General features: G+C 41.5%; 1 gene segment (V, D, J or C); it reads right to left on the minus strand.

The window, feature by feature from the left end:
* The window catches only part of LOC100959065, a 12,059-nt gene extending 9,247 nt beyond the window's left edge, over positions 1–2,812 (minus strand). Inside the window, 2 exon segments of the V gene segment in view lie at positions 2,326–2,607; positions 2,738–2,812. Of these exon segments, the coding sequence occupies positions 2,326–2,607; positions 2,738–2,792 (337 nt within the window).
* Positions 2,813–12,764: the final 9,952 nt, after the last annotated feature.

The following is a 12,764-nucleotide window of genomic DNA, read 5'->3' on the forward strand; positions in this document are numbered from 1 at the left end:
ACATTGCAATCTGTGATCCACAATCTGCACAAGGGAAAGGTCCTGTGCACCTTTATACCCAGGGGAACAAAAGCGGCAACATGCCAAGCAGCAGTTACATCAGCATGACTTCACTGTACACAGCTGTGGCTATCTAGGAACACAAGGTACCTTCCAGCAGGGCCACAGGTAAGAAAGCCCAAGCACTTTCGGGTGTCCCTATAGTGAGTTTATGTAGCAAGTAATATATGAATATATACAATGTAGTACATATAAATGCATACATATGTATAAACATTTTTATGAAACATAAACGTAATTATTTTCAATAAATCTATACTGCATTTGTAACATCACATTCTTACTACTATATTAAGTAATGCTATACATGGATAATTTCAGGAACAACTATTCTCATTAGATATTCCATAAATGACAACATTTCATTCTATTTGTTCAAATGGTTTTAACGTTTATATTTGTTTTGTTTTCCTCTCTTTGCAAATGGTTTTCTGCATGTCCCTATTTATGTGAATGTATCTGTACCTGTAGATATTCCATATCATACTATTCAGCTTTTCAACACTAATGTTTTGTAAAAAACCATTAAAAACACAGTAGTTTACTAAGCTCTAAATATGTTTACAGATGCTCAGGTTAATCTGCTGATTTATGTAGAGTTCAGGATGGTGGTTCTGCTGTAGATCACTGAGATTACCTTCAGAATACTGATTTTGCTAGATCTCATGCCAAAATTTCAGGGGTGGGGATGACCGTGGGCAATGAACATTCTGAGGTCAATGACATAAACAAACTGAAGTCCCAACATCCCCAACACAGGTACACAAAGTTTTCTTATATTCTTTTCCCTTAATAATTCCTCAAGTTTCTAAAAAATTCACTCCATTTCATGTTTGAAATAAATTGATCATGTGACTGACAAATAATTATGTTTTACAAGGCTCAGCATTAAAAAGAAAATGTTATTTTCTATGAATGGAAATTTAAATTAAATCAAATTGTGTTAAAGATAATTTTGGTGTGTTTTTTCAAAATGTGACGTTAAACAAATTTTGTATACTGGTGTCATTGAATAAAAACGTTTGAAAAACCTGCTTATGTAAAGTGGACTTTCCCTAAATCACGGCTTCTTAAACCTGATTAGGATGCCCTGTTATCTCAGTCAGAGGTCTAAGTCGGGTCTGCTATTTTCCATGTGGAAGATGCCCTTAGTGGTGCTGGCTTCTGGACTACTTTTTAGGAGAAAAATGTTTATGTTGTGTGTGTGTATATGTGTATGTTTATGTTTTCATGTGCATATATTTATAGTCAAAAAAGGGATTTTTTTATTTGTCCAATGACTGATATACAAAAGTAGATAGATATAATGGATAGAATGATATAATGCAGTCCTGTTTCCTATTTACCATAGGACTTAATGAAATTTTCTTGCTAAAATCTCAGACCTGTTGACAGTATTTGGAAGCACACCCGAGTGTACTCTAGGTTTATTACCTAACTGACAAAATTCTGAGAGTTGAGAAGTACTGGCCACGTGGGACATAAGCTGACAGTTCCCGCATCATCACCATCATTCTGGAAGCACATTAGGCTGAGATTATTTTCCATCTCTGATTTCTCTAGAGTTATTCAATGAGGGGGCCCTCCATGAGATTTGGAACTCAGAAGAGGAGTATTGGATACTACCCACCAGCACCTACAGCCAGACATAAGAAGAAATGTGAGGTCTGGAGACTTATCTGGCCAGGTGCTGCAGCCAACTAAGCGCATCAGCACCACCACCCCTGGGCTTCCCAGACAGGTCTGTTGAGCATGTGGTGAGGCAGCCCATACATTCCAAGGCAGATGCACCCTGGTTTTTTGAAGCAACCAGGTTATCCCCACTTTCTAATATCTGCATCTTTCATTATCATGACTATCATACCCCCATCATTCATTTAAAAATTAGAATTTAGACTCTCATTCCTTGTACATAAATGCTATCCTAGATGGAATACCTGGAGTGGCTTCTCCTGTGTGGTATGATGCCACTGATGCCATACAGAGATTCCAGGTATAATCACCTCTATCTGTAGTGAGATCAGGAGAGGCATTGACAGTTTGTGCTGCTGTGGTAAGGAGGAAAGAGACACACAGCAGAGTGGGGCTTCCCAGATCTCTTCTGTTAAAACTGGGTAGTGATCTTCAGAGCATGTCTGCCTGTCAGAAATGATCACAGCAGATGGAGGCACCAGGAGGAGCAGCTGAGGCAGCCCAGCCTCCCACACCTGCTTCCTTGAGGGGTTTATGTTCAGGCTTATAACACTGTGAAAGGGTAACTGGAACCTTGTTGACAGTAATAATTTCCAACATCTTCAGCCTCCAGACCACTGATGGTGAGTGAATAATCTGTCCCAGATCCACTGCCTCTGAACCTTGATGGGACCCCAGTTGCCAAATTGGATGTACCATAGATTAGGAGCTTAGGAGGTTTCCCTGGTTTCTGCTGATACCAAGCTAAAACATTATAAATGCTCTGACCGGCTCGGCAAGTGATGGTGACTGTGTCTCCCACAGATGCAGACAGGGAGGATGGAGACTGGGTCATCTGGATGGCACAGCTGGCACCTGAGATGGGAAACATAGAAACAAATATCCACACAATTAACCATGTTATAAGAGGACTCCCCCCACCCTGAGGAGCCAGGCAGAAGTGACCACACTGTCTGAATAAATCCCTGGTGTTCTCCCTCCTCACCTGGGACCCAGAGCAGCAGCAGCCCCAGGAGCTGAGTGGGAGCCCTCATGTCCATCTGTGTCCTGACAGGGACTGACTCCTGCACAGGGTGAGGGTGTGACCAGCCTGTTAATAAGTCTCCTGGGTCGGGGCTGTGCCTTGGGAACATGCAAATCAGCAGGGGCGGGCAGGCTGGGCACAGCTGCCGGGCTGGCCAATCTCAGGGACTCAGCATAATCCCAGTGTCCCCAGATGTCCCAGAGCAGACCAGGGCAGCACAGATTCGCCTGTTGAGAATGTTTTTCTCTCTGGGAGGTTCTGGGACATATGTTAGGTTTAGGCTCTCACTAGGTGCTCACAGCACAGAGAAGAAAGACTTCTCACCCACAGGTTAGGATAGAAAGAAGTAAAAAGTTTATTTACTTTCCTGAGGAAAAAAAAAGAAAGAAAGAAAAAGATAGAAAGAAGGAAGGAAAATGGCACAGCACTGAAGGAAACTAGAGGGAAGTGCTGGCAGCAGAGGAAACGTAGCTCAGGCTTTTTGAGAGGAACAAAGGTTTGGTTTTGTTTGCTACAGACTGACAACTGGGGTGGCTGAGAGATGTCAGGGAGTTTGCTACCCTTTATTTCTTTCTCCTGGACGTGAGTTTGTCATTAGAAGCTGGTCTGGCAGAAAGTGAGGCAGGGAGCTCACACCCCTTGCTCGCTGCTCAGGGTTCTTCAAGGCTGTGAAACAAACTCTAAGATAGAGGGAGGGTAAATGGTAGGACCACATGTATGGAGTATATTTCAAGGGTACAAGTCAAATCTCAAGTATAAAACATAAATGTCTTACCACAATAATCAAGTAAATGAGGCAAAAGCTATATTAACTAGTTTGATGTAAGCACTCCAAATTGTATTAAAAAATCAACACATTGTACCCCACATATGCATAAGTGTATTCATGATCTATGTGTATACGACTTAATAAAAGGAAAAGAAAAGAAAAGAGAGATATGAATTAAGCTTAAAGACAGTGAGTTGAGCAAAGCCAACCTCTCATGGCTGTCGATGTTTAGTATCCTGTGAAGAGAGTGCTATTTATATCTCTCAAATGTTAAGGCATGCTTTTCCTGTTACCTTTCCATTTATGTATGGTTTGGGGGGGTGGCACAACCCCAGACACTGTAAGATGGTTTACAGGCTTCTTGTGTTTAGTACCAGAGAATAATACTAAGGCCAGACAGGCTTCCTCTTTTCTCTGATTCCCTGATGCCCTCACGTGATAAGTTATCAGCACTACCACCCAGAGATCCCATGAACTAGGAGAGTGAGAAAAATCATAGGAGTCATGATTTGTAAGAGAGGGCAGCTGTGTCATCATTAACCGGTCATCTCCAGCTAGGTGATCCATCTTCCCTGAATGCTCTGCCCCGCTCTTTCCATCAGGACAGCAAAGATCAAAGACTTTGTCCCTCCCCATCTGAGGAGCATCAGCTGCTTCCTGGCTCTGTTGCTACTTCACATATTCATGCTGATGTCCCCTGAGTGCCTCAGATTATTGTGTGTGCTCCCCTTACATGCCCTCAACCCAGCCCAGCCCTTATATACATGGAGTCTTCCACAGAGCCAGCATTCGTGTGCACCCTTAAATCAACTGTGTTCCCTATACCTACATGTTCCAGCATCACAAAATCTCTTCCAGTTCCTAAGAAAAGGCAATTCTCAATGTCTTGAGTGAGACAGTGGGGCCCAGCAGGGTGAGGGAAGAAACAGTCAGGAAATGGAGGTGGAAACCCTTCTTTGGGTTATAGAAGCTACAGTAGGGGAGGAGGGTGTCCCCACCCAGGAGAGGTGGTGCTGCTGGCCCTGCCTGGGTGACGCAGAGAGTGTGATAAGCAGGGCATACACATGGGTAGAAGCCCATAGTGCAGGATTCAGAGCTTATGCAGGGGGAGGAGAACACCCACATAACAGGTGAAGAGATATTTATGGCCAGGAAACGGGCATCAGAGGTGGAGCAGGATGTGTGGATCTGTGTGTGATGAGTTTTCTGCAAGGGAAGTATAATGAACGATGACACAAAGAGACTGGTTTTGAACAGGGAGATTGATCAGTAAGGAAACACATTAATGATAATTACATCCAAGAGTCTGACTGTTAATGAAAAGGATTATAATAATAAAAGAGGTATATTTGAATAAACTCTGTGGTTTTGTAGCAAATTTGATATCTCCATGCAAGCTCATCTTTTTAGGTATAGAAAATAAAGTGTACGTTTTTGAGCAGATAAAAAGATAATTTTTACTAGTGGAGAAGCAATGACACCCCAGCCCCAAATGGCACCCATGATACCCAAATCATCCTTTCATTTCTAAATGGCATTTTCTTATTTAAAAAAAAAAAAATACACCAATCCTCAGAGAAATGTCTCTTTCTAGGTCCAGTATAGAAAAAGTACCAGATGAGCTTGGACTTTTTTGAAACCAAAGAAACACTCAAAAATGAAGTGTCATGGCAAAAGAAAGAGAAGCCCACATGAATAGGATATCAACTGGCTAAATCTGAAAAATTATGAGTATCAAAATAATTAATGTAACATGGTAGAATCCATTAAAGAAAATATAAATCTATGAGTTCATACTGACAATTTAAGAAGTAATTAGATAATCATAAAGCATCAAACAATTCACCACACATTTTTATTAATTACCAATGGGAAAATAACCACATATCAGTATATTCTGACAGTCACCACCTTAATCCATCTTCAAAATGAATATCATCAATGATGCAGGAGATTAAAAATCATGCACCCAATAGGGTTTAATGAGAAGAGCAGAGCATCACTTCTGGACAATTCCATCTACTATGGGCTGAATTGTGTCCTCACATAATTCATATGTTGACATTGCGATAGCTAGTACCTCAGGATATTGCTATATTCATAGTAGTAGGATAGCTGGATCAACTTTTAGTTCTCTGAGGTATGTCCATACTGCTTTCCATAGAGGTTATACTAGTTTGCAGTCCACCAACAGTGCCTAACTCTTCCTTTCTCTCCGCACCCACACTCAGACTTGGTATTTTGGGAGTTTAGATGAGAGCCATTCTTACCGGAGTTAGGTGATATCTCATTTTGGTTTCGTTTTGCATTTCCCTGATGATTAGAGATGTTGAGCTGTTGTGTTTTTTGCTCATTACACTACCTTGATTTTAAAAGTCTTGTCTTTTGTCCATTTTTAATCAGATTGTTTGATGTTTTCTTGCTGATTTGTTTGAGTTCTTTCTAGATTTTGGTTCTGAGCCCTTTATTGGGTAAACAGTGAGCAAATACTGTCTCCCATTCTGTAGTCACCAGCCACCCCATTCTGTAGGGTGTCTCTACGTTATTGATTGTGTCCATAGCTGTGCAGAAACTTTTTAATGTCATCAAGACCCATTTGTGTATGTTTGCTGTGGCTATGACTGTGTAGGGGTCATCATCCCTAGGCCCACATCTGTTCTTCTTTGTTGTTGTTGTTCATCAGTAAGTTTCCCTCTGCCTGCTGGGGCTCAGGCAGGAGACTTTTCATCCCCACTTAGACTTCTGATGAGTAGCTGAGAGTCTCCAGATCTTATCAGAAAGCCTCTGTCTAGTGTTCTTTTGTGTATCCTCATGTTATTTTCTTATTTCTTTCTCACCATCTTAGCAATAAGAAGACATGTCCTCCTTTTCCTATAGTCTTTAGCTCCTAAAAATGCCATCGTAATCACAATATTATCCTCATACTGATTGATGAACTTACAGACTGTGTTAAGAGACAAAGCCATGTGCTCATGAAGCCCCAGGAAGAGCCAGGCTGCTGTCTAGGACCCATCCCAGTGCTGCTCCCAGATTGTCCCATCAGCCAGCTCTGCAGGATCCCTCTGTGCTGTCATCCCTCCATGACTTTGGATTTAGAGTCCATATTTTCTGATTAGGGTCCTGGTTTATGATCTGGTTGACCTTGGACACGTGTCATGACCATTTTCTCCTACAGTGTCATCAACTGCAAGATAAAAATAAAACATGACTTTTTATATCAAGACTTAATTCATGGCATCCATTAACTGTTCATTTATATTAGACCCATTCTTAGCTTTGTTGTTAAGTATATAATTCAAGACCCTTAAGATAGATTAGAAAAATATTGCCACATGTTCCTCCATACAGAGTAGAGTCTATTTCTCCCTGTATTGAATCTAGGCTGGTCTCTGGACTTGCTTTGAGCAGTAGATTGTAGAGAAAGAAACACTGTGCCCAAGAGGTCAGGCCTAAGAGGCCTGGCAGCTTCCACCCTTTGCTCTTAGAAGGTAAAAAACTGATCTAGTCTGTGGGAAGATGAGAGGTCAAATAGAGGAGACTGAGGCACCAGCCACCAGCCAGCACCAAGTGCAGATGCTAGCTAGTAAAGCCATCCAGGGACATAATAAAGGGTTTGTAGTCAGCAGTGGGCATGGTCATTTCTGTGGGAAGAAGGATTTTATCTCTGATATGTTCCAGATTGGCCAGTGTGTGTCAATAACAAAAAGAAGTGTTATTATTACTATAAACATTTCTACAGATGATTTTCTCTTAACTGCCTGAGTCTGAGATAGACTGCTCCCACCTCCCCTCCCGCTGTCAGGTCACCAAGAGGAAAACTGAGGCACTTGTCTGACAGCCAGCCCCACCTGCAGGCATGTGGGTGAGGACAACCGTAGCTGCCCAGCCCACTGGCCCAGCTGAATGCCACCATATCAGGTGCTCAGGCAAAGCAATAGAGAAACCTCCCAGCCAACCCCCAGAATAATCCAAAATAATACGCCTTGCTATCGAGTCTATAAGTTATGGGGTGCTCTGTTATGCTTCAATAGAGAATCAAAACCTCAAGAAACTGACCCATATATAGCATCTGTCTAAACCTCAATTTGCCTCCAATGCTCTTCCCCATTTTTATTTGTGCGGATGTGGTTTACTGTGAGGAAAAAGCTTTTCGACCTGCCTCTGCTTCTCCAGGTCAGAAAACACAGTCTCTGACAACATATACATGCACCACATGGACACTTCACTCCTCTTAGATGTAGCTCCTACAGGAAGAAACTTTCTTTGATCAGAGTAGGGTCTTAAGCCCTGTAAGATTTTTGTTTTGGGACCTGTGACTATGAGGGGCTGGCTGAAGTGCTGCTGGTGGTAAAACACCCTAACATCCTCGGCTTCCACCCCATGGATGGTGAGGGAGAAGTCAAAGCCAGATCCACTTCCCCAGACCCTGGAAGGAGTTCCTGGGAGAAACTCCAAAGAGGAGCAGTCTAGAGCTTCCTGGGGTCTCTATTGGAACCAGGTATGGAAGCAGTCCATGCTGCTTCTCCAGGTGATGGAGACAAAGTCACTTTGAGATGCTGCCAGAGTATCTGGAGACTGAGTCAGGACAATCTGCCCCCTGCAGCCTGCAAGGATACCCCAACTGGGCAGTACAATCTGTAACTGCTCTCAGTGGCCTTCCTTCCTTCCTCTGAGTACAAGAATCTGCATAGACAGGGCTGTCAGTGTATCTTCGGGACTAGGGCAGCTATGAGATGGGACACAGGCATGACGTAGCCCAACCCCAGAGGGCGATGGGCAGGTCTCTTCTCTATAGCCTAAGCAGGGCCTTCATGAGGTTCTCAAAAGAGATGGACATGGGGGGAACAGAGATAGAGCACTCCATGGCCCTCACAGAGGCAGAGGGCAGGTTTACTGCTGTTTGAATCTCTGCCTCAGTTTATACATAACACGTTAAGTTAAAACATGTGTAATTTCCAAAGCACATTTCAGCACATTAACTCTTTGCTAGGGGCTTGCATTCCAGGTCCTGTTCTGCAGGAATTAAATGTACTTACTTGAAGCCCAGGGGCAGAGAAACTGGGCCAGGAAGCTCATCTTGGAGGGTCCACAAAATCATCTGCTTCTGGAACTAAGGGAAAAAGGGAGGTTGTTGGTGGTTAAGGTCAAGAATGCTCTAGAATTGGTCCTATTTTCCAAGAATTAAATAAACACAGGTTTCCTGGAGGTGATTTGCATGCCTGATGACCTGAACAAAAGCCCTCTTCAGGGGCCTCCCAGGGCATCAGGCTCACTCTACCTTCCAGGAGGTGGTGGGATGAAGGGAGTCCCCACCGAGGCTGAGGCTGGCCTGAGTATGACAGTGATGCTGCCTCATTCACAGGGTTCTTCTTCAAAGGGTAGAACAGACATCACCCTGGAGAACACACAAGTTTGCAGAATGGGATACTCTATCTTATGAAGATAGAGGCTGTTTTGCTTAACCAAATGCAAAGTTAACAGTTGACCTAAGTTCAAACTAAGACTTTAGAGATGTGAGGAAATTTCACGTCAGCTGTGTTCATAGAGAGCCTCTGGGTCCTGCAGACCTGATTAATCACTGGAGTCTGTCAGGAGACTTTTTTTGCAATTTTTCCTGCAGGGAAAATATCCAAGAAGTGGGTGGAGAATGGATCTTCCTAACAGTCTTCAGCATCACAGGAGACTAGGGGCAGGTGGGCAGATGTATGATTTTTGTGTGCCAAACTGTAGAGACAATTGCTTATTACGTTGCTAAATTAAAAATTTCCCCCTTATTCTGAATGAAGATATAACTAGATAATTATTGTAATATGAAACATTGCAAGGCAATGTTGCAAAACATTTCAAGTGCCTTATGAATTTTACTAGGAACATAGAAACAAAATTATGCCCATTTCTATATTTTTGACTTAGCCCACAGCAAATATATATCCCTTGAGAGGGAGGACCACCCCCTACCCTCCATGAATGCTGAGGACACAGAGAATAATAGTCCCCAACTATTCATTGAAGACACTTCTCTCTGGACAGTTAAGCACTATTTTTGACTGTGTCCTTCCTTCTGCATGAAAATGAGAACACAGTGTGAATATAAGGAAATCCTGACAAAGGCCCACCTATGTGTGCCCCTCAGAACCTGCACACAGGTGGCATTGCATGTACTTAGGAAAGTGAAGTGATTTGTGATCATGAGACAGGGAAAGAGAAAAGGAGGCAAAGAGAGACAGAGAGATTGTGCTGTGTATACAGAAAGTATTCAGAGTTTAAAGGTTTAATAGACTGAGTGTGGTCTCCAAAATGTCATATTCTATTTCTTAGAATCATTGAATGTTACCTTACCTGGAAAATGCCTTTGCATATGTAAATTAAGAATATTAACCAGGTAGACCTTAAATACAGTCACGAGTGTCTTTTTCTTTTATTGTTTGGGATTCATTGAGAGTACAAAGAATTAGGTTACACTGATTGCATTTGTGAAGTAAAGTCCTTCTTATAATTGTGTCCTACACCAAGAGGTGTGCCATACACTGAGAACCCCATCCCCCACCTCCTCCATTCTCCCTGTTCCCTCATTCTCCCACCCTGCACCTTGTATTAAATCATCTACTGCCTTCATATTAGAATTGAGTACCTTGGATTCTTGCTTCTCCATTCTTGTGATGCTTTATTAAGAATTTGTTCCACCTCCATCCAGGTTAATACAAAAGATGTAAAGCCTCCATCTCTTTCAGTGGGTGAATAGATATTCCGTGATATACACATACCACCACAGCTTGTTTATCCATTCCTGGATTGGTGGGCTTTTAGGTTGTTTCCACATCATGGTGATTGTAAATTGAGCTGTGAGAAACGGTGTCGTGACCCGTTGGGCTCCTATGGCCCTGGTCTCGGTTAGCGCAGGAAGGAATCAGGCGAGAGGCGGATTAGAAGTACAAGCTTGTGGAAGGCAGGCTAGCCCTTACTTTCCGGGTAGCCCGGAGCAACCTCCGCACCAGCCTTTTATTGAAAGGGAATGCTACAGGTGAGGGGAGTAATTAACAATGACTACAGGCTGAGGGCACGGGCTCTTCTTCCACAAGGAACTCCTGTAGACGAATGGCCCAAGGTCCACTTCTCAGCTGCAGATCATCTTGCTTGGATGTCATCTGGCTCTTGGTGTCTCCTACAGAACAGTCCAGTGCAAATGTTTCCATGATAAAAGGACTTTTTTTTCTTCTGAGTAGACATCCAGTAATGGGATTGCAGGATCAACTGGGAGGTCTAATTTGAGTTCTTTAAGGATTCTCCATACTTCCTTCCAAAATTTTTGTATTAGTTTACAGTCCCAACAGCAGTGTAAAAGTGTTCCCTTCTCTCCACATCTATGCCAGCATCAGCAGCTTCAAGAGTCTCACTCTGGTTAGATGCTAGCTCAGGTTAGTTGCTTTTCTTGGATGACTATGGATGATAAACATTCATCTGTCTTCTTTAGAGAAGGTTCTATTCATCTCTTTTGTCCAGTGATAAATGGGATTGTTTATTCTTTTTTAGTTGATTAATTTGAGTTCTCTGTAGCTCTTAGTTATCAAGCTTTTGTCTGATTCATAATATGTAAATATGTTTTCCCTTTCTGAAAGTTGTCTATTTGCTTTGGTTATTGTCTCCTTAGCTGTAGAGAAACTATTCAGTTTGATTAAGTCCCATTTGTTTATTTTTATTGTTGCAATTGCCATGGAAGTCTTCTTCATAAAATCTTTCTCCAGACCAATATCTTCAAGTGTTTTCCTTACACTTTCTTCAAGGATTTTTAACATTTCATGACTTATATTTAATTATTTTATTCATCTTGAATCAATTTTGATGTGGGTCAAGTTTCAGTCTTTTCCATGTGTTTATCCAGTTCTCCCAGAACAATTTATTGAATTGGGATTCTTTTCCCCAGTGTATGTTCTTGTTTGTTTTATCAAAGATCAGGCGGCTGTAAGATGTTAGTTTCATCTTGTGGTTTTCTATTTGGTTCCATATGTCTATATCTATATTTTTGTGCCGATACCATGCTGTTTTGATCACTATGGCCTTTAAGTGTAGCCTAAAGTCTGGTAGGGCAATATCCCTCAGTTTTGTTTTTATTACTCAAAATTACCTCAGCTATACAGGGTTTTTTCTGGTTCCATACAAAATGAAGAAATATTTTTTCCAAATCTTTAAAGTGTGATGTTGCTTTTTAATGAGGATTGCATTGAATCTGTAGGTTGCTTTGGGAAGGATAGACATTTTGACAATGTTGATTCTTCTCAGCCATGAGCTAGTATGTTCTTCCATTTGTTAATATCTTCTACTATATTTTTTCTTAGGGTTTCATAATTTTCTTTGTAGAGGTCCTTCACCTCTTTTGTTAGGTATATTCCCAAGTATTTCATTCTTTTTGAGGCTATTGTGAAGGGAATTATGCCCTGGATTTGCTTCTCAATTTGATTGTTATTGGCAAATACAAAGGCTACTGATTTCTTGATTTTATATCCCAAGTCATTACTGTATTTTTTGATGACTTCCAGGAGTGTTGTGGTTGAGTCTTTGGGATTCTCTAAGTATAAGGTCATATCATGGCAAAGAGCAAGAGTTCAACCTCCTCTGATCCCATTTGGATGCCCTTTATTTCCTTCTCTTGCCTGATTGTATTACCTGATTCAACTTCTAGCACTATGTTGAACAGTAGTGGCAATAGAGGACAACCTGATCTGGTTACAGTTCTAAATGGAAAAACTTTCAGTTTTATTCCATTCAGTATAATATTAGCTGTGGGTTTGTTGTAGATGGCTTCAATCAGTTTAAGAAATGTGCCACCTATGCCTATATTCTTAAGTGTTCTAATTAGAAAAGGATGAAATTTTATCAAATGCTTTTTCTGCATCTATTAGGAGGATCATAGGGTCTTTGATTTTGCTTCTGTTGACGTGGTGAATTACATTTGTGGACTTGTGTATGTTGAAGAAGCCTTATTTCCCTGGGATGAAATCTGTTTGATGGTGGTACATGAAGTTTTTAATGTGTAGCCATAATCTATTGGCTAGAGTTTTGTTGAGAATTTTTGCATTTTATATTCATTAGAAAAATTGGTCTGAAGTTCTCCTTTTTAGTTGGGTCTTTTCCTGGTTTTGGTGTCAGTGTGATGTTTGCTTCATAGAATGTATTGGGGAAGATTTCTTTCTTCTCAATTTTTTTGGAATAAAATTCTGCAGC

Source organism: Otolemur garnettii, unplaced genomic scaffold (genome assembly GCF_000181295.1).
Source record: "Otolemur garnettii isolate 467f Iridium unplaced genomic scaffold, OtoGar3 scaffold00148, whole genome shotgun sequence".
Classification (NCBI taxonomy): domain Eukaryota; kingdom Metazoa; phylum Chordata; class Mammalia; order Primates; family Galagidae; genus Otolemur; species Otolemur garnettii.